Source organism: Hibiscus syriacus, unplaced genomic scaffold (genome assembly GCF_006381635.1).
Source record: "Hibiscus syriacus cultivar Baekdansim isolate YM2019G1 unplaced genomic scaffold, ASM638163v2 tig00111983_pilon, whole genome shotgun sequence".
NCBI lineage: Eukaryota > Viridiplantae > Streptophyta > Magnoliopsida > Malvales > Malvaceae > Hibiscus > Hibiscus syriacus.
The window spans coordinates 596,442-621,748 of NW_024063228.1; the positions used below are offsets into that span (position 1 = coordinate 596,442).

Consider the following 25,307-nt stretch of genomic DNA (forward strand, 5'->3'; position numbering starts at 1 on the left):
ATAATCAGGCTGAGAGTTCATATACATTCACACGACTTTTGCATGTGCACAAGTGAACCTATTAAAAGTCCAAAAGGAATTAGGCAAAATTAGGACATTTGCCGGTCCAAAAAAAATAAACTAAAACTAGTATAGGATATATGTTTTGGGAGTAGGTAAGCCGTATGTATGTTGAAACTTTGCATAACAGCTAGCCTGGCTACTTGGTTTCCCTCTTCATGTGGATTTATAATTTGGGAATCATCAAGCTCGAGAAGAACAACGCGGTTTTTAGCCAAGTCTAAGCAGTTGACTTCAATTTATTAATAAATAGGTGCTCCCCATTTATCGTTCTCTAATATTCGATATTCGATAAATAAGATTTCGAGTTTAAATTTTATAAATAAAAAATATTGGAAAATAAAAATCAAACATGACTTTACATATGTCATACCAGGAGTAGAATCAACCGAAGCTACTTTTTCCCTGTATATATACCACCTAATCCTCCAATGCAAATCATCGAAATCAGCTCAGTTTGATCTTCCTTTTGTTAAAAACCATGGCTTCCAAGCTGATATGTTCTCTTCTAGTTATGTCTCAGCTCGTTCTTCTTCCTTTGTTCATACATCCTTCTCTTGCTCGACACTCTCCCATCGGATCCGGTCTCGCCCGGATCCATTTGTAAGTCCACCCCGGACCCTTCTTTTTGCAGATCCGTTTTACCTAATCAGACCACCAATGTGTACAACTCTGGTCGTTTCTCTGTTCGTAAATCCCTGTCACAGTCCCTGAAATTCCTCAACTTGATCGAAAAGTACGTCCAGAAATACCGTCCCTCGTTGTCGGTATCGGCGATTCGTGCTCTAGAGGATTGCCAATTTCTAGCAGGCCTCAACAGTGATTTCTTGTTGAGCTCCTTAAAAACCGTGAATGCTACTAGTTCAACTCTGTCCCTTGTCGAAGCTGACGACATACAAACATTCCTTAGTGCTATTTTAACGAATCAGCAGACCTGTTTGGACGGCATACAATCCACGGCTTCAGCTTGGAGCATAAGGAACGGCATCTCGGTTCCGTTGTCGAATGACACGAAGCTCTACAGCGTGTCGTTGGCTCTATTTACCAAGGGCTGGGTTCCTAAGAAGAAAAAGAAGGCTGCATGGCAGCCTAGTAGCAAGCAGCTGGGATTCAAACACAGGCGTTTGCTTTTAACAATGTCAAGCAAGACACGGTCAATTTACGAGACCGTAAGCCGGAGGAAGCTTTTCAGAAGTCAGGACGGTAGTGGGAATTTCACCACCATTAACGATGCCATATCCGCAGCTCCGAACAACACCAATGGTGTAAAGGGTTACTTCATGATTTACATCACTGCCGGTGTCTATCAAGAGTACATTTCCATTGCTAAGAACAAAAAGTACTTGATGATGATCGGCGACGGTATCAATCAGACAATCATCACCGGAAACCGCAGCGTTGTCGATGGTTGGACAACATTTAACTCTGCAACTTTAGGTAAGCCTCAAGTTAACTAAATCTGAACATGTCTAAGCAAAATGAACTTAATTATCTGACAAATTTTGTTCCATGTCATAGCTGTGGTGGCTCCAAACTTTGTTGCGGTCAATATAACTTTCCAGAACACGGCTGGGGCAATCAAGCACCAGGCGGTTGCAGTTCGAAACGGGGCCGATTTATCAGCATTCTATAGCTGCAGCTTCGAAGGATACCAAGATACTTTATACACTCATTCTCTAAGGCAGTTCTACAGGGAATGCGATATCTACGGCACAGTCGACTTCATATTCGGAAATGCAGCCGTCGTATTCCAGAATTGCAACATATATCCTCGACAGCCGATGAGTGGCCAATTCAACGCTATCACAGCACAAGGCCGGACCGACCCAAACCAGAACACGGGAACATCGATTCATGACTGCAATATCATGGCTTCTGCTGATCTAGCCTCGAGCAATACGAGCTTCAAAACGTATCTAGGGAGACCATGGAAGGAGTATTCAAGGACTGTATACATGCAGAATTTCATGGGAAGTTTGATAGACACTGCTGGTTGGAGAGAATGGAATGGAGATTTCGCGCTGAATACGACGTACTATGCCGAGTACGACAACAGCGGACCGGGCTCGAACACTTCGAGTCGGGTCACATGGTCCGGTTATCATAAGATTAATGCCACCGATGCTGCAAGTTTTACGGTGTCGGGCTTCCTGGTGGGAGACGACTGGTTACCGGATACCGGAGTACCCTACACTGCAAGCTTATTAGTATGAGCAACTAAGCAACAGATGAAGAATTTGTTTGTTCTTTCGATCATTGTTTTTACAATATATAATAAGCGTGAAAAAAAAACCCCTGCGCTATTCGAAATGTAATGTTAACAGGTAGCTAGGTTTTAATCCATTGATTCACATTCTTGCAATTCTTAATTTGAAAAGAAAAATGCAATAAGTCTATTTTGGTCATCTATAGGTCCTTTATACTAACGTCGATCTAAAACATCGTCCCGCGTTAGTTGAACGTTACAAAATCACTGAAATATTTAATTTCACTCATCTGAGAGAGTGTTTTAGGTTAAATTCTTTTTTTCTTACATTATACTTAAAATTTTATTTTGATCTCTTTATTACAAAAAATATTATTCACATATATTTAAAAAGTTAACATTTTATTCGAAATGCTAAAATAGTTTTTTACATAAAATTTGTAAGACAGTTACGAAAACTAAATGTAAAATTAATTTGTAATATAACTCCAAATTTCGTACCAACAATCAATTTGTCTAGTAGAATGATGTACTAGTTCTCTTAAACAAAATCTGGAATTTGAACCCTGATGTTTTAAAAAATAACATTAGAAGAATTAATTCTAATTTTATATCATTTATAATTTATTATATTTCTACATTTGTTCAATAAAACTCAATTATCAATTACAAGGAAATTTCGTACCAACAATCAATTTGTCTAGTAGAATGATGTACTAGTTCTCTTAAACAAAATCTGGAATTTGAACCCTGATGTTTTAAAAAATAACATTAGAAGAATTAATTCTAATTTTATATCATTTTTATAATTTTATTATATTTCTACATTTGTTCAATAAAACTCAATTATTATCAATTACAAGGATGAGTCTAGAGTATGTGACACATATTGATATGCACTACTAATGATGTGCATCGATATGCACCACTAATATAAAAATATGATAAAATTCATAAACGGTAATTAAATTTATTAAAATGATTTCATTTGTTATTGAATTTTTAAAAGTTATAAAATAGACAATAGATAGCAAACCGTGAAATGTTGTTAAGGGGGTGCAGTGTCATGCTAAATTAATAGGAAATATCTTATTTAACCCCTCAATTATAACTAAAATTCCATTTTTGATATTTTTTTTCAATATTATTAAGTAATAATTTTTAAAATAAATTAGAAAATTATAATATTTAAAAAAATACATGGAAATAATTTATTTTTTAAAATTAAAAATTATAATTTTTTAAATTTATCAATTTATTTTAGAATTAATTATTTATTAATCGTTATTGTATTTGTAAAATAAAAAATTTATAATTTTCGATATCCAAAAAAATTGAATTATCAAACAATGTAATTATTTTTTATTAAACGGCGTTATTCGAGCACTTGTCTTTTGTTTAAGAAATTTAAACACAATTTTAAAAAACAAATTCAAAAAATTATAGTATCACGTTAATAATAAAAATACGTCCAAACTTAAATAAAAATAATCAAAACAATCCTTAACTTTTAATAATGAATCAATTAATTTATATAATATAAATTCAATATTTATAATAATATGACACTAAAAATAATATTTAATATCCATTTTGTTTTCAATTCAATGAACATAATAAAAATTATTTTTAATTAAAACTAATAGTAAAATAAAAATTTAGTTACAATTAAAGGGTCAAATAAGATATTTTCTATTAATTTAGCATGCCAATCACATCTTTAGTGATAGATAATGGCATTGTGCCCATTTTGTAACAAAATCTAAAGATTAATGTCTATTATATAACTTTTGAAAGTTTGGTATCTAAAAAATTATTTTGATATAATTTAATGTCTATTTATGAATTTTACTTTTATAAGATTAGTGGTGAATATCAATGTTTGACATTCATTCTAGAATTTTCCCAATTATAAATAGAATAGCAAAAGAAATTTAACACAAATAATATTTTATATATAAAACATTATAAATATTAATTTATTATTTATTAACCATTCAAACTTAAATTCTATTGAATGTTAAAATTAAAAATCACTATACAAACAGATTACAAATCATAAATATCAAGTTGTAGAAAGTAAGGAAGATGGAGGAGTATGCAAGTTAATTTGGAGCCACAATATTGGCGATGTCGTAGGCAATAGAACACAGTTGACGGAAGATGTTAGCCTTGTTAAACAGCTCCAGATCTTTTCCTCCGCTTTGATTCAACAGCATCGCGCACGCGTCGGCATCGTCAATGGCAGCTCCCATCTCCGTTTTCAAATTTTTGAAATCCTTCGATGTGATGAGTTCCAGGGCATCGTCAAGTTCCTGCATCGCGTCATCGAAATTTTCCGCGCAATCTTCAAAGTTCTGCTCTACGGAGGGTCCTAGATGTTCCCTATCCACGAGCGTGTTCTTGATGAAGACCGAGATGGCCGAGCCGTTGTTGGAAGCGACGTTGATTGCTATCAATCCGACGGCGGCTATGTCCTTGGCGTCTTGGCCGGCATGCTCCGCACTCAAACTCGAGAGACACAGATTCTTCTCCCTCACTTTTTGACAGACTTCGGTGACTATTTTATTCTCGGGAGCAGCGTTGTTCAATAAGAAGAAAGAGGAACAGATGAAGAAAGATAAAGGCAATGCAACATTATTTTTCATAGATTTCATTATTTTTATCTCTCCTTTGTAAATAAAACAATTCACGATTTTTATAATTTATGTGTAAAATTCGTTTAAGAAAATGTATGTTAAAAACGAGAATTCTCTAAAGAGTGCCTTTAAAGTAAGCGCTAAGAATGGTGAAAAATATTAACAATCAACCCAAATATGAATGCATGTACCCTTTTAATTAATAGCAACGGTTATTTTTAGACTCCGTGGGTGTGACTTTGCTTGTTGTTAGGCTGAATTTGGTCAGGATTTTGAGGCCATAGATTCGCTAACCTTAGCCATACAGTCCCACATCGACCCATTAGTATGCATGTGGTGCAAAAAACAATCACGTCCAGACAGGGACGAAATTAGTTAGTACTTTTTTCTTTGGGGGAGGTTGTTTAGGAACCTCAAAGTAAAACAATGTGGGGGGGGGGGGGAAAGGCTTATTTGCAAAATATTTAACTGTCTAGACCCCAAAGTTAATTAAACCATAAAAAATTGGGGCATAATTCATCCATGAGCGAAGGTAAAGGGTTGGTAGAGGTTATGGTTCTTCAAATGGTTAAACTTCAACCTTAATTCCTTTTAAAATTTATTAACAAAACTAAAATAATAATAAAGTTCTAATTGATAATGTATGTACATTTATAAATATAATGAATTCTGAGATATCTAACCATTTAAGAGTAAAGAATCGGTAATATCTTGCAATATTGGTAATATCTTGTCTTATTAACGTTCGTTCTAGGAGCAGCGAAATTTTGGGTTAAATCAGCGCGTACTATGGAATTGATACAATCACTCAAAGACGGATGCCATTTCATATATTCTACAAGCACACCATAAATGCTTTCTCCCCAACTTTATTTCGTAACTATCCGTGAATTACGAGCATAGTCCATTCATTGCCAAAACTAGAATATGAGTAAACTACAAATTTCATCCTTCAGCTGTTGATTATATTATTGTTTTGATAAAAAAATATTGTTCTGTTTTTAGTGTCTCCAATGTTAGTTATTTGCATGAATTAATTTATCTCATTGGTTAAATAATCGTTATTGTTTTTAGAGGTTATGGGTTCGAGCATCATCGAGTGCAAGGGTGACTAAATATTCATTGTCAAATGGTTGACAATATTTATAACAAATATCACTTTGTAATTAACTTTAACTTAATCAAAAAATAATGTTAATTATTTAATTATGACATCTATCTTTTAAAATTTATGAAAAACTCCGAAAACTTTCTTTTAAATTTATGAAATTAGCTTCTAAATCTTCCTTCCCAAAATTTTAACTTAGCTTTTCAGATTCTCTTTGATTTTCTGACATCATCATGTTGTTTCTGGTTTAACACCCGAGTGACAGAAAATGGAATAATTCAAAAATTAAGTGGTAAAATTAAAAAATAAGATAAAATTTAGTTACCAAAAGAGAATATGATCACAGTTAAGTGGTGAAAAGCATAGTTTACCCTAGAATATTAATATTTTCCGTCATACAAAGAATGTAATCTCTTGAAATCTAGAATTTCGATATTTTTTACGATAGGCTGGTAATCGTTTTCTTGGAAATAACTTCAAAAAGATTCGTCTAAAAGGATAAGGCTCCACTTTAAAAGGGACAATATTGTAGCATTCCCCAACACTGAAAATTCTGCTAATAACAAAAAAGGTTCCATATAGAGTTGTCTGAATCCGAGAGGGAATATGGAGAAGATAGAGCATACCACGGTGACCACCAACGGCATAAACATGCACGTTGCGTCGCTTGGTTCCGGCCCGGTTATTCTTTTCTTGCACGGCTTTCCGGAGCTTTGGTATTCATGGCGCCATCAGCTCCTTTCACTGTCATCACTCGGGTACCGATGCGTTGCTCCCGATCTTCGCGGCTACGGTGACACGGATGCTCCCACTTCTGCTGCTTCGTACACCGTTTTCCACGTTGTGGGGGATCTTGTGGGCCTCCTTGACACGCTCGGTGTCGAGAGTGTGTATTTGGTGGGACACGATTGGGGCGCGTTGATTGCTTGGTCTTTTTGTCAGTTCAGGCCTGATAGAGTCAAGGCTTTGGTGAACCTGAGCGTGGCGTATCGGCCTAGGAACCCTATGGTCAAGCCCGTGGAAGGGCTCAGGGCTCTGTTCGGCGAGGATTACTATGTTTGCAGGTTCCAGGTAATTGATTCACCAACAGTTTGATTAATGGGTTAGACTTTGGTTCTTTGATTTTACTACTGTATATGTTGCTCCATTACATCTTAGGAACCTGGAGAGATGGAAGACGACTTTGCTCAATTGGGCACTGAAAAACTTTTCAAGTTGTTTGTCACATCACTCGATCCGCGTCCGTTTCGTATACCTAAAGAGACAGGGTTGAGAGGGATGCCTGATCCGCCACCCTTGCCTTCCTGGATTTCAGAACAAGACATAGATTACTTTGCTAACACATTCAACCGAACCGGATTTACCGGCGGACTGAACTATTATCGAGCTATGAACCGGTAGGTCGAACTGAGCGTGCTAAGTAGTTGTTGAAGGAATCACATTTCTATTTCTATTTTCCCTGGATTGTTTTTATCCAATATTCTTATTGCAGGAACTGGGAACTCACAGCACCTTGGAACGGATCAGAGATCAAGGTACCGGTTAAATTTATAGTCGGAGACCTGGATATTACCTACCACATCCCTGGCGTCAAGGAATACATACATGAGGGTGGATTCAAAAGGGACGTGCCGTTCTTGCAGGAAGTAGTCATCATGGAAGGAGTAGGCCACTTTATCAATCAAGAAAAACCAGAGGAGATTAGCATTCACATTTATGAATTCATTAAGAAATTCTGATTGTTAGCTCTTTATTACATTTCACTTTTAATAAAAAAAACCATATCTATTCTATGAAATTCCGTGTTAGCCCGGAGTGGGAAAAGAAACAGAGAACTTCATTTCAAATCATTAAACGGAAAACTTAAAAAACCAAGCAACGAACATAGCCTTTTACTTATATATATAGCAAAGGGTCTTAATGCAATTCTACGAACAAGTTCACTCATGGCCCAAAAAGGATTTAATGCAACAAAAAAATCAATTTGAATCGATGAATTTAATTCGACGGACAAAAAAAAATCAACTGATGTGCCTTTGAATCAAGTGAATAAATTAGCAATGAACTACTAACATTAAACAAGTAACGGCAATTGCAATCAACAAAGGTGAAGGGTAAAAGGCAAGGGAATATAGACATACATACAGCTCCGTGGCTCCCAAAAGTTCCAAATAGCCGATCCGATGAATCCCTAAACTTCTCTGAAATCGTCATAACTTTCCTGTAGTCCAGGGCATTTTAACTCCGCTCTCTAATTACTGGGTTCAGAAAATTCTCTGGCTGATTGCTCAAAAGCAAATTGATCACCAGCCTTGACTCTGCAAGTGCATTTTTCAACTGATTTGCATCCCCTTCGGAAAGTGCAGGAGATAGGTTATCCGCAAAAGATTCTAATAACCGAATATCCACATCAATCCCCGTAATAGCATTTAAATTAAATCTCTTCACTGAATCTCCCAGTAAAGCTCCAATAATCTTCTCTGATATATGTGAGAAAGAACATCTTGTAAAACTCTTTTAAGAACTCGAGGAGGCAAAATCTGTTGTGCAGTAGAAACCAAAGTTTTCAAATATATTATGACCTCATTCACATATTCATTACCACCCTGTGAACATTCATCAGTCATCCAGTTCACATTCTCAATCAAAGTCAGGAAACTGTCGACCTTTCTCTTGAGCATCCCAGATAGCATCTCTTCTGCAGCTTCCCGGGCTTTGTTGAGAGGAAACTGCTTCCTGCTCCTTTCTGTCATTCTCAAAGGAATGCCTGAAAGCTGTGCAGCATGATGAAAGAAGAAATCACAAGCTTGCTCCAAAACAGCCATATTTGCTGCAACCTGCATTGCCTGAGAACCCCTTGGACAGATGAACTAATCAGCTTCAAAAGAGCCTCATCCAAAACCTCGTCCAAAAGCCGGTCCAAATACTTTTTACAACATCATATAAATCCAACTGCCCACCATAAGACATAAAACTAACAGAATCCTCGATAAAAGATCTGGCAATCCGGCAACAATCAGGAACGGTAGATGAAAATGGTGCAACATAAGGAAATGCTGGAACAATATCTGATGTTTGTAACTGGAAAGACAGCACATTCATCGAGTACTTGTATTCCTTCTTCATCAACATCTGCTCAAATTTATCATCTGCAAGAGCTTCTGCAATCTGCTTCCGGCTATCAGATAATAACAGCTCGTGGTACTTATCCCTATGCTTACTCAAAACAAGCAATGCATCAACAGGGTAGCCATACCTACGCAAAGTAACTCCTAACAAACTCACATAATCCTTAATCAGTAACAAGTGACTAGCAGTTTGCATCCTAGAAAACTGATCCTCTAAAACCGAGCACATTTTACTAACAGCAGTCTCCCACAAATTCTCAACATCCATTTTGGAAACCAAAACCCCGCCTGTCCTTAAAATGCGATCTTCTATTATAAAGAATCCCGCAATTTGAGCAAAAAATATTTGATGAGTTCAAGAAACGGTGTCATAGAAGACACTTGAAAATCAGAAGTTAATTGAAGCTTTCTATTCTCAAAGTAATACTGCTTAAATCGATTTTCAAGTCCTAAAGTTTGATGAATATGATAAGCTCTATAAAGAGGAGTCAAATCAAACCCAAACAAGCCATTATTACCGTTACTATAACTTTCATTCTCGTCTCCTCCAAGTTCACCTTCATCATCATCTTCTTCTAAAGCGTAAATGCAACCTCTCAAGCTGGGTCGACTCTGTTCTTCAGCTTGCCTTTGCTTGATTCTCAGGTATTCTTCGCGTTGCCGAGCAGCCGAGGATTGACCGATTGCTAACTGCCCTAAATTGCGGCTCACCACGCGAATATCCACGAGCCAATCGCCGAACTCTTTACTGTTTTGCGCTCGATATGAAATCGATCTCTGGAATCTTCCTCTCCAGCATCCTTTTTAATGTAGATGGTATTTTACCTTGGAACTCGTTTTCGATCGAGTCTAAACACTTCAATGCCATGTAGAAACTGCCGTTTGAGACATGAAGATTAGCTCTCTAGCAAAGCTACATCATCTTAATACACAATGTCACCGACTGCAAAGCGGAGTTTACGTTCTTTGAAACATTTTGAGCTACAACGAAGGAGTCAAGAGAAGAAAGGAGAGGACCACCGACTGATTAGAGTTCTGAGTTGGAGTCAGAGAGAGCAGATTTGAGAAAATCGACATCGGATAGAAGGGATCGGAGATCATCGACGGCAGGATGAATTCTTGGTAATGAGATTTACAAATTTCTTCGATTTCCGATTCCTTAGAACGAGCAAAGTGGCGGAGGAGGTGGATGAGTGTTTCAGGCCTTCCAGAAGCGAACACTTTGCGGACAAAAGGACCGAGGTCCCTGCCGTTACAGATGGCGGAGGAAAGGAGGAGTTGTTCCAATTTGTCGCCCGAATCACCCCCATCTGCGGCTGCTGGCGCCAATTTGCGGCGCGACCTCGTTGCCTTCCTTTCTTTTGTCGGTAAATATGACGGCGCCGTGATTTAAGAGAGAGGGGGAGAGGACGCGGGTGATGAAACTGAAGTACTTTTGGACGGTATTTTTTGTTGGGTAAACTACTCTTATGACTACTCAACTATTTTTCATTTTCACTTATTTTGATTTTATCAATTAAATTTTTAACTATTTAAATACTTTAATTAAATGACTGTCAATTAACTTTTAACATAAGAGGTTATGATATAAATATATATTTTATAATTTTAATTTAATAAATTTAATCTACTGACACGTATCAATAAGTAAATAAGTTGAAAGAAGATCATGCTGGAGAGGAAAATGCAGTAAGTGGAATTGAACCCAGAATTGAGAAAGCTTTATTAGCATCTGAGACTGGAACCATCGAGCCAAGCACCTTCCTCGATAACAATTTAAAACAGTTTATAACCTATTCTAATATTGTCAAGTTTCTATATAAACAATTTCACATATTATAATGCTGTCGTTTCAAAAACATAATATTTAATTCTTAAATTTTGCAGAAACTCGCCCATGGAGGCTAAACGGTGATGACGGTGAGAGGCAAGGTTGAGATCCAGAGAGAGAGAGAGAGAGTCGAAGGCGGCAACGGAAAAGATGATGGGCTGATGGGGAGTTGATTTTAGCTTTGGAACCACATAGGGATCGAGCAGAGGCGGCATAAGCGACTGCAGCTTCTTCCGATGTGTCAACAGTGACGGAGCTTCCTTATACCCATTTTGATTTAATAGTATTTTAGTTCATGTAAAAATAAATATTTAAATATAAAAAAATTATTAAATATTTAATTAAATAAGGATTGAACTAAAGAATAATAAATATGTATTCTCAAATTTTGGTCTAATTACAATTTAAGTTAATATAAATTTAAATATTAGATAAATTAAAAATTATCTTTTGAGTTTTAAATTTTTTTAAATTTAAGGTGAATATAATATAATATTTGTACAAATATTTTTAGGGTAAAATATTGTAATAGTCACTATATTTTTTTAAAGTTTATATTTAGGTCCCTCAATTTTAAAACTTGCAATACAGTCCTCCAACATTTAGTTTATTTGTAATATGGTCCCTAACGTAACCGGTCGTTTGACGCCGTTTGCAATATAATCACTGAACTTTTAAAACTTGCAACACAATCCTTAATTTCATTCTAAATCCCAAATTCTAAAATAATTAAATTACATTTTAAACCCCAAATTCTAAAATACTTTAATTTATGGTTTAGAATGTAGTTAAAGTATTTTAGAATTTGGGGTTTAGAATGTAATAAGTGTTTTGGAATTTTGAACATGAATTTGCTATTTGACAGTGATTACTTCAATATAAATTTGAGGTTTATTGCATGCACATCCAACGGTTGCTGCCCTTTGAACATTAAAAGTGCACCTATCACGGTTATTGCATAATCCGTTGAAGTAAAAGTAACAAGGCCAATTTGGATGGAAGTTGAGCATGCACATCTAACAGCTGCGAAAACAGTAAAAAAATTTAATTCATAGGACTACAACATACTGCCAAGCAATAACTAAAATAAACCAAGAATATCAATTAGTAACTCATTCAAAAGGATGACTTAATAAAAGGGAAAGAGGTTTGGTCATAGTCACTCCAAAAGCTAAGGTGTCAAATGGGTTGTTTAAGATAGACATTAGATGCCAAATACAGCATTATCAGTTGCAAATGCATTAATGGCCTATCATTTTAACATATAATTGCTTCTAATGCTCTATGTTTAATGATCCTCAATAGCCAAACGTGATAAGAATCTAAAGCAGATAGCGGAACTAAAATCATAAGACCCAATATTTCTTGTAAATTCATGGCATGTCAACAATAAAAAACATTGTAAAACATAGAGGACACTGCAAAAAACATATATATACCAGAAATGAAGGTGCAAATGTGCAATAATCGGGCAACATATCAAGTAGTTACTCCAAATATACTACCATGTCATGATGCATTTCGAGTTGTTTGCATGCAAAATTGTCTTATAAAGCTATAATTCAATATAGATTCAACTGTAAAATTTCTAAAACATGTAAAAAAATTCAATTCGTTCACGATATATCAGTCTCATAATCAACTTTTAAAACTTATTAAAAAGAATATGAGCTTAAAGGACATCGGAAACCACATGTCGGATCAATACAATTCCTAGTAAATTAATACCAACAGTCTCTCGAATTGAGCCTAGCGATTTCACTATGTCGATACTCACAACCAATTTCCTAATTTAAAGAAAAACCAAACAAGAATATCAAAAAAAATAGCCTAGGACCCTCTTTCACTTTTATTATGATGGACTGAATATCTTTCATAAGGAGTACTAAAAGTTTTGTTTAAGAAAAAAGAAATAAAATTAAATGGTTTTGGTTCAAAACTAACACTGAATATACAGATCCTTGACACGCAGTTCCAGAAACATAAAAATTTCAACAAAAAACACACAATGCGAGCTGAAAATGAGAAAGTACGAAAGAGGAAAAGCTTACTTTCGGATAACCCAAAAGAGAAAATAAATACCTTCTTGTAAGTGAGGGGAGAGGCTAAGAAATAAACGCAATCGGTGTTGCGTTCCAGCAATTCTTCCTTCATTTTTCTTTGTAAATAAAAAGCTGAAAGACATAACACTGCTTGGGTTTACAATTTTACATGATGGAAAACTGAAGAACAAAAACCAAACTAGAGTGCATGTGAGCGAAAGAGACTGAGAGGTGAAGGCGTTGTTTGGGATTTCATTATATTTGATCATTTGTTGAAAAATCTTTAACCACAAAGATTAAACGAAAAAATTATTATATGCCATTTATACAAAATAATTCCAGTTTTGTTGGTGACTTTCAACAATGATACTTAGTTCATTTTAGTAGTATTTGTCAACTCTGCATTTCTAACCTCATTTTTTTCTCACAAGCATTTCATCGAACATCTATGCTTCACTTGAGATGACATGTATATAACATTACACCTTGAATCGTTGATGGTCTCAATAGTCTCTTGGTCGTGTCTTCTCTCACTGGACCCTTATTCAAGTCAACCTCTCCACAAAATTAAAAGTTAGATTAGAATTTCCCATGCATCCGCGATTGAAAAGTTACGATGGAAATGAGAATAGAGAAGCAAAAAAAGAAATTCAAAATCGAAAAGGAATTTGGGGTTTAGAATGAAATTGAGGACTGTGTTGTAAGTTTTAAAAGTTAGGAGGCCTAAATGCAAGCACCTAAAAAGTTCAGTGACCATATTACAAATGGCGTCAAACGGCCAGTTACGTCGGAGACCATATTGCAAACGGACTAATTGTTGAAGAACTATATTGTAAGTTTTAAAAATTAAAAGACCTAAATGTAAGCTTTAAAAAAAATCAGTGAACATTACTATAATTTACCCATACTTTAAACTATTGTAAGTTTAAATAGTATATTTTATCATTGTTTGAGTTGACAAATTTGGCATAGCGTGCTCTCCAGAGTCAATAGTCTCTCTACCAGTCAAGGCACCCACCTGCCCGTACCCCGTTTCCCTGCTCATCTTCTTCGTCCCCGAAAGGAAACACCAATTTTCCCTACGAAAACACCATTTTCCATAGACACCCAAAAAAAGAGAGGAAACAAACAATGGCTCTCAATCGCACCACCGCCATTCCCCTATCGCTCATCCTTCTCTTCCTCCGATCGCCTCTCGCCACGTCATTCCCCCTCACCATCACCAACGACGCACCGTCAGCCTACGAAATCCTCCAAGGCTACAACTTCCCCGTCGGTATACTCCCCAAAGGAGTCGTGAAGTACGATTTAGATGAATCCACGGGTCGATTCCATGCCTACTTAAATGGCACGTGTATTTTCTCGTTGGAAGGATCTTATCAACTCAAATACAAATCAACTATCAGCGGAATCATATCCAATAATAAGCTCACAGACCTTTCTGGAATAAGCGTCAAAGTCTTTTTTCTATGGCTCAACATTGTGGAGGTTACTAGAGATGACGATGAGCTGGGTTTTTCAGTAGGGATTGCCTCTGCGAGCTTTCCAATTGATAACTTTTATGAGTGTCCGCAGTGTGGATGTGGGCTGGATTGCGTTAATGGGAAAGTAAGCAAGCTTAGAGTTAAATCTTCTTTCGCTTCAATTTAGAGGTATTTGTAAATTTTAGTTATTGAATGCTATGTTTTCATATGGGGTTGAATTGAAGTGGATTTTGGCTATATTTTGAAATTTGCGGAGTTTTAACTTTTTATGTGTTTAGAATCTCAACTCATTTGTGTGTATTTGTTTCTGATTATGTGGTTGGTATTTTTAATTGCTTGGTGAAGGATCGATCGACTATGCAACTAATGCATCGACATATTAGTTCATCTTTCATTTAATGCTATGAGTTATATTGTTAGAACGCTAAGCCTTGAGACAGTGAATGTGTTAGTCTGGGTGTTAATAGAAGGCGATGCCTTGCAAGATCATCTCCTGTATATGATAGTGGAACTGCGAATTTATGTCACTGTTAAGTTACTATCGAGTGAATTGAAAGAGGTCGAAAGGGCAGAAAGGAGGACTATGGAAGACATGGGATTGTGCATTTTTCAGGAAGTTGAAGTAGGATATAGTAATTGGACACTAGAGGTAGAGAGGTGGGAAGATAAAGAATGTTTCTGGCAGGAAAAATATATACAAGTGAGAATTTCTGTGATCTGTTTGAATCTTAGTCAAGTCATTAGTCAATATCTCAAGTGCTAGGTTGAGATGTATGTGACAGTATAATTCTCTAGGCAGGATATTTCTTACACATTCTGCAAGTACCCTTTAGGCTTAGCGGAGAACTTCGATGGCTTCAACTTTCAGCTAGAAAAAGTTATCATTTAACTTGCATGGTGTGGAGTTTTCAGTTGCCTAAAATGCTTTGATTTAATAGAAAAATTATCTTGAGTTATACTTTTTATATTGTGGTCTGCATATATGAGGAAGGTAGTGATCACTTTATCGTTAAAGTCTGCCAGATTCAAAATATGGAATTCAATAAGTCCAGCTTATGTAGTTTTGTTGTACTATTCGAGTGAAATTTTATGGCAAGGTGCCATTCTTTGTAACATGAAATGATTAAAACTGATATCCCATTTGTTTGAATCGGTCCTTTTCATTTTAGCTGATCATAGGCAGTCTGTATCGTGTTTAAAATGGGCTTGTAAGGACCTTTAGACCTGGAAAAAGGTTCAGGTTTTGCCTTGGAATGTTTCTCGGGTTGCAAATGTTATAGGCCAGGATGACTAAATGGGAATAAATTTTATGTATTCGATACGTTGGAGTTGATGTCTGAAGTTCTTAATCCTGTTTATTTAGCAGTTTATGATAGCTTTTAGACTGATTCGCTGTTGTATGTTTACTTATAAGTTCATACTGAGATCTCAGACTCAGAGAAGAGAGTAAATATGTCCTCCATAGCTGCTTTTGTGCTGCAGTTCTAGTGGAGATTGCCACCATTAATTATGTCTTCTTTTGCGTCTTTATGTAATATCATATCATTGTAATTTGGGAGCCTTCCTTGAACATTCAATTCTTACCCATTGAACTAGGTTATCTTTGCTCTTTATTAGTACGATAGTCTTGCAAGAAGCAAGGCTGAAATAATAGAAAATTTCCTGAAATTTATTTATTTATTTTGTAATTATTTTAATATTTTTATTGCAAATAAATAAATGCTTTTAGTGCATGAGAGGGCGGATCATAACTCAATAAGTTCCACGAGAAATTCTCTCTTTGGATGATAACAAATACCAATGGAAAACTAGTTTCCTATACCTAGTGGGGTTGAACTATGGTTTTTATATGCTTCATAGTGAGGTGGTGGAACCCACCACCAGGGATGGATTGAGGGAGCCGGCGAGGTCGGTCACTCTTAAAATTTTTAAATTCTCTTATATTTTAGATTTTTTTCTATGTATTTTCTATTGATAATTTGTTTTCCTCTCTTAAAATTTTATAATTCCGTTCTCTTCTAAAATTTTAAAAGCTCGTCCTTCTAACATAAAGTATTACGTCCGTCCTTATCGACCATTCAAACCATGCCTGTTGCCAGTGATGCATGAAAATTACTTTTCAGAATAATCGAGTTTTGGAATTGGATTCGGTTATGCATATAACATCCTGCGCTTGTATATACCCACCATTAAGACTGTGTCTTATGCCTATTGCCAATGATGCATGAAAGTTATTTTTCAGAATAATCGAAATTTGGAATTGGATTCGGTCATGCATAACTCTAGAATATATGTCGTAAGTGTTAATTGCATTAGACATTCTTAAAATATGATTTTAAACTTTAAATTTGTATTCAATGGCTATTGAATGTATCATTTGGATTTAATATCTTAAAAAGAAAACATTCAGTCTATTTTTATAATATGCAAATCCAAACTGTCCATATAATAAGCCAGAAAATATGATGGATTTGATTTGGACCTAGCGAACCCTTTTACTTTAGGGCCGAAAGATAACCCAACCCGAACAAATGTATGTGTCGATGTCCGGCCTTTCCGGTTTATCCTATCGAGTGCGTTCCGCGACCGATTAAGGATTTTACCCAAAAAGAAAACCCTGAATTTTTAAACCCCTTGTTTCACATCTCTGTCACTTAATTTTGCTTTAGCTTAGAGCCAGGGCCAGGAGAAAACAATGGTTGAGGGTCAGGGTCAGGGTCAGGGTCAGGGTCAGGGAGAAGAAATCCCTTCGAATATGACTTTATACATCAACAATCTCAATGAGAAGATCAAAATCGACCGTACTTAATTAATATCTCTAAACCCCTACCTCCTAAAAAATGCTTATATGACTCTTTTCTTCTCCTTGATTTCTTCCCCTCGAATGATTTTTGCAGAGTTGAAGAAGTCGTTGCACGCTGTGTTTTCACAATTCGGAAAGATACTGGATGTGTTGGCATTCAAGACGCTGAAACACAAAGGTCAAGCCTGGGTTGTTTTTGAGGATGTTAGCTCCGCCACCAATGCTCTTAGGCGAATGCAGGGCTTTCCCTTTTATGACAAGGAAATGGTATATGTATTTTTAGTCATTGTGACTTCTTCATCTCTTTGCCTATGATCTGATACATTTCAGCATTTCGGGACAGTTTTTTTTTTCTGGGTTTAGGGTTATGTTTATGTCTTTTGTCTGTGTTGTTTTTTATGACAAAAAATGCTAGATTTTGATTTTAATTTTATAAGGTACTTCAATCAGTGGAGAATTAAGTAGTTTTGCTTTTAACTATGGATATTCAGATTATAAATCATGCTCAATACTACCATAAACTGTCATAATATTTCCTATACTTATAATTAATGAAAACAATATTTAATTATTTGCAGAGAATACAATACGCAAAGACTAAATCTGATATAATCGCAAAAGCAGATGGCACTTTTGTACCCCGAGAGAAGCGAAAGAGGCATGAAGAAAAGGGTACCCTTCTCTTTGTTCCTTACCTTCGGTTGAAAATGCTAACAGTTGAGCAATTGACATTTCTTGTTGTTGTATATGGTTTGCCTCTACTTTTACCTTAAATTTGTATCACTACTGTTGTTGTATATGGTAATCAGTTCTTTCCTTTGCTATTACTTGAATCTCGAAGCTTGAGTCTGTTAGGATCATCCTTAGAACTTCAATGAACAGACTATTGAGAAAACACTAACAGATGTATTTATTGTTGAATCTTTTAGAATGCACACACTTAAATGCCTCATAATTTGTCTTAATGTCCAAGTAAACCTCACTCTTTTTTGCTTCCTCCCTCTTCTCACTGCTATTTTCGTTCGCCCCCACCATTAATGTGATTAGTTGGGTCCTCATTGCCACCAATACTCATTTATTTGAGGTAAAGTATCATTGGTGCACATCATGGTGTTCACGGAGAAGTAAAACCGAGTATGCTTATATTTTAGACTTAGTGAATTAGTGCTAAGGATGTGTTCTTTCTCTCTTTCTCTGACACAACGCTTATTTTGACATATGCGGCAATGCGACAGACAGTTTTATCTGTTTTATAGTTCTCTTTCCTGTTCTTCTCCTGAGATTTGAATATGCTGTGTCAATGTAGGAGGGAAAAAACGGAAGGAGCAACTTGATCCTAATCGAGTAGCAGCAGGTTTGAATCCAGCTTATGCGGGTGCTTATGGTGCTACACCTCCTGTAAGTGATACAAAATACAGCATCTTATTATGGATTGACTGCTTTTTCTCTTTCTTCGGACTCTGGTTGAAATTTGCTTTGGTTAATCTTGCAATTGTGCTATTAGTATGGATTATTTAGATGGTTATACATTTGTCTTTGGGTACTTTTATTACTTTTGAGCTACAAGCCTGCAAGAGCATCTTTTATTCAAACTACGTGGAAATTTTCTGTGCTTTGCTGTGTTGATGACTTTTGCATATTTATTTGTTCTGATGAAACTCGGATGCTAATTGAACATGACCATTCTATATCATTAGACTATATTTGATGTGATGGTCCACAATACGGATGATCAAAGATTGGATACTTTTGAACTGTAATTGAATGAAGCTTGGTCCTTTACTTTTTTGTGTTCTTGTTATACTATTTTACTATGAAATTAGTATGTTACATCTCATCAGAAGAAAAAAGAGTTTAGCATGTGTATGTTTCTCATTATTTGCTCCTATATATTTTTTATCCAAAATGCTGCAGCTATCACAGTTACCCTACCTGGGTGCTAGACCAATGGTTCCGGAAGCTCCTGCGCCACCAAATAACATTCTGTTTATTCAGAATCTTCCTCATGATGCGACCACAACGATGCTGCAAATGCTCTTCAATCAATACCCTGGTTTAAAGGATGTTAGAATGGTGGAAACAAAACCAGGTATCGCCTTTGTGGAGTATGAAAACGAGATGCAATCAACAGTTGCGATGCAGGCACTACAAGGTTTCAAGATACAACAAAACCAGATGTTGATTACTTATGCAAAGAAGTAGAAGGAAAGACCGAAATAATCCTTCTCTTGCTTCCAACATGAGAAGACGGCCATGTGTATGGATAGTTAATTAGATAGCAGTTGGCATCAAATGTAATACCCGTCTTGTGATACATTGCCGTTAACCATGGCTTCAGATTGTCACTGTAGATTGTTGACCAGATGTTTATGTTTTAAATTAAATTCTCTATACACATTTCTGTAGTCGTACCAGGCCATGTATTACCTTTGCTCTGTGACTTAATCACAATAAATAAGTTCCATTAGTGTATTATTCATTTGGTATGGAAAGCTAGAAAGCATAGATTGATCATGTATGAATCAAATGACTAAATTGCCATATCAAATGACTAGATTGATCAAGCAGCAGATATAATGCTACCACTACCATGCAATAACACAACTGGCAGTATAGCTGTACCCATAGTCAGTTCAATCTCAAACAAATTATACTCTCTCCAGTTCGGTATTGTGTTTCTCCAGTTGGTCACTCAAATCCTTCCTCCATCCCTGGATCAGTTTCTCCTGATTCTTGATGATCTCCGTTTTAGTTCTCAGCTCTTCTTCCATTTTTGTAATCTCCTGTTATAACAAGAAACATGTCGAATTAAGCCTCTTCGTCGAGTGGCGTATTCATATGCAGTGATCATCTAAAGTAAAAGTTTAATGGGTTTACTTGTGTGAGCATTTTGAGCCTTAGTTGGCTGATCCTCACGTTGCAGGCCAAGGAAGTATAACTGAAGCTTCTTGGCAGCCTCCATGAAATCTCTAGCATGTCTTTCCACATCAACTACAACAATTGCAAATAAAAACAACATTTCAAAACACAAGGATTTGGTCCAAAAAGGTTAGATAAACTAAATTTCTCTATTTTTTTGGATTAATGCATTCATTCAAGCACATCTGATTTTGTACAGTGAAAAATGCGGACCAAGCATCGGAAATGGGATACTCTAAATCATTGAAAGCTTCAATTTACCCAGATAATTTATGATTTAAGAATAAGAACAAATATCAAAGACTACTAAACAGGCAACATCGTACATCATCTTTACAGCAATATATATGAAGAAAATGAAATGGAAACACTCTGGGAAGAAAGGAGATAGTGAGGGCAACTGACTCTGATGAGAAGGGTGGGGAGAACGGTCGATAGCTTGAAGCTCTCTGGCGGGCAAGCATGGCAGCAAAGCCGTCTCTAACGCCACCACCCATGAGATCATGTCATCTCTTGATGAACCCTGAGGCGATTGAATCTGCGGATCCAACTGAATCTCTTGCCTTTCACTCATTATTCTTCACCCTAAAAAAAAAGGGGTTAATTTCACTCGAACAATTTCTAGGGTTAATTTCACTCGACTGGAGGAATCTGTAATTCTCAACGGGCTTACTCTTTGGGCCTGATATATGGAATGCATGGGATAATAGCACGATGGCCCTTAAGTTATAGCAAATCTTCTAATGTGGTACAAGACACCTCTCTTTAAAATTTGACATTTTTAATACTAGAGTTTTCGTTAAAATAATGAAGTGATATCAAGTGTTTTAACAGATAATTAATTGGATCCAATTTTTATAATTTAAAAGAATTTGGCACATGGATACATGCAGATAACACGTATTAAGGTAAGAAAAAAAATATTTTTTATATTAGTATATATAGATTTTTTTTATTTGTCTTAGTTGAATATAAGATAGTATCCGTTCAAAATACTATCAATCATTTGATAATGAACACTTGTACACTACTGCAAACATCGTGCTCAAACCTAAAATCTGATAATAAAAATCTCTTAATCACTTAAATTATTTAGTTCATGCTACTCTACGTAATTTTGTTTTTTTAACTGAAATCAACCCTATCTTATATATAATAATAATAATGTCACGCGTCGGCCAATTTGTTTTGTAGCTGTTCCTCTGTACTTGTCGACGTAAAGTCAAATATATGCATCAACAGCATGGTGGACTCTGTATGCTCTTAACTTGTTGGAGCTTGAAAGCATGAGTAAGGTTTGAAAACAATGGAGTATGGATCCGATCCTCATTGCACTTGCAAAAGTAATCTTCTTTGGTTCAAAAAAATCTTGAGTGTACAACCACATAAGGCATTTACTACAAAACCCACGACACGCTAGCATTTATGTCTTTAGATTTCGATGATGACTTCACTGTTCTTCCGATAGTCACATGGATCGCGGTACGCTCGGTACGAAAATGTGGAACGGGATCGCAATTCGTTAGGTCCCTAAAATTCGGTACGAGGGGTAGACTTCTTTCGGATCACTCCGGTACGATGTATCATATAAATTGGTACGATTTACCAGTTTCTTAGATAGAGATCAATTATAGAAGAAATTTAGAAATGTAGAAAGTTATGCAAATCCTAGTAAAATAATATAGGGACCAAAACATAAACACAAAATAATTCAAAACTCAAAATCTAATATGCATAAATCCGATTTAAGGACTAAAATAAATTGAATAAAAAATGAGCATGACTCCTTTAAGAATAAACCCACGCGAACAAAAATGGACTACCCTGGACCCCAATTAAACGACAGTGTTTAACCAAAATATCTAAAGCCTTTAAAATTTAACCTAAAAATATATCATAATTTATGCTAAATCTAAACCCTTCCCCCTGCGCCCGTTTTGAACCTCTTCTCTTCTTCATCCTCTACTCCTCACACCCGCATGGCCGAAACTCTTCACAGCCCCAAACTCGAGCAACTTTTTAAAACATGCGCGCTTTTTAAAACACTGACTACAACGATGATGGTCTCTTTCGATTTCGGTGAGGCCACGATGACAACACCTAAGGTAAGGCTCTTCAACTCACTGTTTTTTTTTCTGGTTTCCCCGAATGGTTTCCCCTCTCCCTCTTATTCTCCTCTGATTTTTTCTCTCTCAAACCCCCAATCCCTTTATTTTTTCTGATTGTATCTCCTCTTATTCCTGCTGCAAAACTACGATGTACCGAATCGCGATTTTGAAACAATCCGAACGCGTTCGTACCGCGTTTTGGATCGCAACGTACAGTACGTAGATCGTGGCCAAATGAGCAATTTATGTAGCTATGGTTCTTCCACAAGACAAAAATGGTGATTTAAGGATGACAGCACTTGGAGGTGGAGCACTTCTTTTTCTTTTTCTTTTTTTATTATAAAAATGGACGTTCAGAATCCATTTCTGATCAAAGGATGACACCACTTCTGAGCTTTTGTGAAACCCTTTGCGGCTTCCTGTCTGAGACAAAGAACAAGGACCTTGAGTTTTAACTACTTTTTCTGTCTCTACAAACACCCCCTGACCCCCCCACTTTAACTTCGTTTAAGAATTTTATTAGGGTTTGGAAATTCGGGTCATAAAACTCTAACATAAATCTGCACACTTTTGCTTCATCCGTTCAAAAGTTCGCACGATTTGAAGATTTTTTCCTTGCAAAAGTTGCTTTACTTACATTACATGCATTGAAATCACTGTCATCAGTGTCTTTGAAATTCTTTCAGAGTATCGAGTGTATATGAAAAACAAGGCCATTAACTTCTTTGCCGGAGTTAAAGCTGTTGCCCTACTCTATATGATAGGGAATCATATCAACGTAGGGAGCCCCATTCTCCATTCAAACACGTTCTTATATTTATATTATGTTCGTATATTCGTAATCGTAATTGTATTTAAGATATGTTATTAATATTATAAAATAGTTGTGTCGTGTCGAAAAAATATGGGGCATAGTCGTTCATATACCCATATCATACTCAAAAAAAGCTTGCACGTTTGCACCCAACACGGCAACACGCAAACCCTACGTGCACTCTTACATTATTCTTCTCTGCTTCATTGCATCAACAGGTTCTTTTTCCGCAAAGAGAAACCCTACAAAATGGGGCCATACAAAGGTGGTGGGACCTGATATCATGGCCACGAGATTCTTGATCTAAAGGCTGTCAATGGTGGGATAGGGTTTTAGAGCCCTGTGGTTGTAGCTGACTGTTGCCTTTGGATCCTGTAAGGAAACAAAAGTGTTGGTGTGAAATTAAGGCAGACAAGACCCACTTCTTCTTCCTTGGATATCTCTGCTTTGAATTTCTCTGCTCACCACTATGATTGCACAGTAATGATAATATATATATATATATATATATATATATATATATATATTTCTGATCTGACATCTTCTGTATCTAATACTTATATTAAATTATAATTATATTTGAAGTCGAATCAAATCGAACCGTGATTGCAGGTTACATAGTTTCTTCCACTTTTCATATATAGACATCACCCTTTGTTTGCCAGATTTCTCTTATTATTAACTGGGATTATTAAGAAAATGTAGTAATAATAAGTAACAAGCCGGCTAAGCTCAGCCCCTCTTCGTTTCTCATTCTCTCTCGCTCGCACCTATAAATACTCGCGCGAGTCCCTCGAATCATCACTTCCACATCTCAAAAGCAGAAAAGAAAAGAAAAGAAAAGCTCGTTCATGGCAAGACGACGTTTAAGCGGGTGAGCAGCTCTTGATGGAGAAGCAGGGCACGTGCAAAGAGTGCAGTATTTTGCATTGTTGCACGTGCTCCCCTTCTCCAACACGAGTTCCTCACCTTACCTGCGCTTTTCTGTCTCGTTGCCTTCATCTCTCGCAAGCTCTTCTTCATGAATACATATTTGTAAGTAAAAACATCGTTATATCGAGATGTTATTGTTGTTCCCAGAATAATTCGATACATATTCAAGATTTCGAGTTCATTTGCTATGGTGAGATTAGCGTTAAATGAGAAAAGGATTATTAAAGCTGAACTGCAGGAAATACAATATCTCCTTGTCCTTGGACTACGTACGTTACGTAAGAGATCGCTCGGTTATCAGAAGAAGAGCAAGAATTACCTTGGCAATTTCAGAGGGAATAAACTACATTCCTTGAACAATTATACGTTATACTTTACCATACAATAAACACATTTATGAAAATTAAACCTTATAAATAGATTCTATCAAAACTTGGTAACAATTTATGGGTAATCATATATTGTATTTATATTTTGATAAAATATATAATATGTTGTATGTACTATAATATAATATTCAATGTAGTACCAAGTACATTAGCTATTATTTCATGTTTATTGTAGTATCGGTTAATTTTTATCGATTGATTTTACATTTGTTGATAGTATTGACCCAAATATCATAATAATACACAAAATAATAGTTTAGGTATAACAATCACTAATGGTGTTAATTCAGGTACGTACTATAATAATATACATAATGATATTCTAAGCATTATATTCGACATTACAATAATGACAAAGTTGACCTTAAAGAGTGATTCCGATAGAAAAGAATATTGTTCTTCTTAAATGACATGAGAATGAGTAGTTTAGAATGCATTTGTGTGTAATTTTAGCTATATTTGATATTAGAACATACACTCCTTTGATGTGTTTATGGATAAATTTATTAAATTATTTTAAATTTAGACCAAATTAATTAATTATGTAAATCTTAGAGATTAAAAGTATTATTATACTATCATACTATCTATTAAAATTTCAATTGCAAGTGAGTTGATTGACACTAAAAAAATATTAGTGACTTAGTTGTCAAAAGCTTTTATTCAGTGATTAGAATAGAATTAATTATATAATTTAATGACTAAATAAATAATTTAACAAACTATATTTTAAAAAAGTTCTCCTAATATTTGTTTAAAATTTGCGGGGCTACCCCATCTCCATTCGCACATCCCGCCGCCAAGGTTCGTTAGGTAATTTTTGAAACCCTAAACTTAGCTGGA

The 25,307-nt window shown here is 35.7% G+C and overlaps 5 protein-coding genes and 2 pseudogenes across 6 annotated transcripts; 4 read left to right on the plus strand and 3 right to left on the minus strand.

Moving 5' to 3' along the window:
- Window positions 1-526: 526 nt before the first annotated feature.
- On the plus strand, window positions 527-2,326 carry LOC120173649 (annotated as a pseudogene).
- A 2,045-nt stretch (window positions 2,327-4,371) lies between these two features.
- Window positions 4,372-4,890, minus strand: LOC120173747 (pectinesterase inhibitor-like; the record flags this gene model as incomplete). Its single annotated transcript, XM_039180820.1, has 1 exon — window positions 4,372-4,890. A coding segment is annotated over one exon (519 nt), but the record flags the coding sequence as incomplete, so codon positions are not given.
- Window positions 4,891-6,486: 1,596 nt separating this feature from the next.
- LOC120173693 (epoxide hydrolase A-like) lies at window positions 6,487-13,730 on the plus strand. 2 transcript variants are annotated; one of them, XM_039180776.1, is made up of 4 exons: window positions 6,487-7,084; window positions 7,172-7,410; window positions 7,506-7,754; window positions 13,720-13,730. In XM_039180776.1, exons 1-3 carry the CDS (start codon window positions 6,620-6,622, stop codon window positions 7,750-7,752), a joined length of 951 nt encoding a protein of 316 aa, XP_039036707.1. In that variant the 5' UTR covers window positions 6,487-6,619; the 3' UTR covers window positions 7,753-7,754; window positions 13,720-13,730. The 2 variants fall into 2 exon arrangements, with proteins under 2 accessions (XP_039036707.1, XP_039036708.1); XM_039180777.1 differs by lacking the exon at window positions 13,720-13,730 and having other exon boundaries at window positions 7,506-7,767.
- On the minus strand, window positions 7,908-10,521 carry LOC120173749 (annotated as a pseudogene).
- A 292-nt stretch (window positions 13,731-14,022) lies between the features above and the next one.
- On the plus strand, window positions 14,023-14,765 carry LOC120173695. The gene has a single exon (XM_039180779.1). The coding sequence runs from the start codon at window positions 14,146-14,148 to the stop codon at window positions 14,662-14,664; it is 519 nt and encodes a 172-aa protein (XP_039036710.1). The 5' UTR covers window positions 14,023-14,145; the 3' UTR covers window positions 14,665-14,765.
- A 2,259-nt stretch (window positions 14,766-17,024) lies between these two features.
- Window positions 17,025-19,687, plus strand: LOC120173694 (U1 small nuclear ribonucleoprotein A-like). The gene is made up of 5 exons (XM_039180778.1): window positions 17,025-17,299; window positions 17,396-17,568; window positions 17,880-17,973; window positions 18,608-18,699; window positions 19,216-19,687. The coding sequence occupies exons 1-5, from the start codon at window positions 17,194-17,196 to the stop codon at window positions 19,501-19,503; spliced, it is 753 nt and encodes a 250-aa protein (XP_039036709.1). The 5' UTR covers window positions 17,025-17,193; the 3' UTR covers window positions 19,504-19,687.
- A 141-nt stretch (window positions 19,688-19,828) lies between these two features.
- On the minus strand, window positions 19,829-20,849 carry LOC120173696 (mediator of RNA polymerase II transcription subunit 28-like). The gene is made up of 3 exons (XM_039180780.1): window positions 20,626-20,849; window positions 20,179-20,292; window positions 19,829-20,084 (listed from the first exon to the last, which is right to left on the minus strand). The coding sequence occupies exons 1-3, from the start codon at window positions 20,792-20,794 to the stop codon at window positions 20,050-20,052; spliced, it is 318 nt and encodes a 105-aa protein (XP_039036711.1). The 5' UTR covers window positions 20,795-20,849; the 3' UTR covers window positions 19,829-20,049.
- Between the last annotated feature and the right edge of the window lie 4,458 nt (window positions 20,850-25,307).

Coding starts and splice junctions, on each gene's coding strand:
- LOC120173694 (XM_039180778.1), top strand. CDS start 17,194: ATGGTTGAGGGTCAGGGTCAGGGTCAGGGTCAGGGTCAGGGAGAAGAA. Junction 17,300..17,395: donor TGAGAAGATCAAAATCGACC/GTACTTAATTAA, acceptor TGATTTTTGCAG/AGTTGAAGAAGTCGTTGCAC. Junction 17,974..18,607: donor AAAGAGGCATGAAGAAAAGG/GTACCCTTCTCT, acceptor GTGTCAATGTAG/GAGGGAAAAAACGGAAGGAG.
- LOC120173693 (XM_039180776.1), top strand. CDS start 6,620: ATGGAGAAGATAGAGCATACCACGGTGACCACCAACGGCATAAACATG. Junction 7,085..7,171: donor ACTATGTTTGCAGGTTCCAG/GTAATTGATTCA, acceptor ATTACATCTTAG/GAACCTGGAGAGATGGAAGA. Junction 7,411..7,505: donor TATTATCGAGCTATGAACCG/GTAGGTCGAACT, acceptor TTCTTATTGCAG/GAACTGGGAACTCACAGCAC.
- LOC120173695 (XM_039180779.1), top strand. CDS start 14,146: ATGGCTCTCAATCGCACCACCGCCATTCCCCTATCGCTCATCCTTCTC.
- LOC120173696 (XM_039180780.1), bottom strand. CDS start 20,794: ATGAGTGAAAGGCAAGAGATTCAGTTGGATCCGCAGATTCAATCGCCT. Junction 20,293..20,625: donor TCCCCACCCTTCTCATCAGA/GTCAGTTGCCCT, acceptor CAATTGTTGTAG/TTGATGTGGAAAGACATGCT. Junction 20,085..20,178: donor GGCTCAAAATGCTCACACAA/GTAAACCCATTA, acceptor TTGTTATAACAG/GAGATTACAAAAATGGAAGA.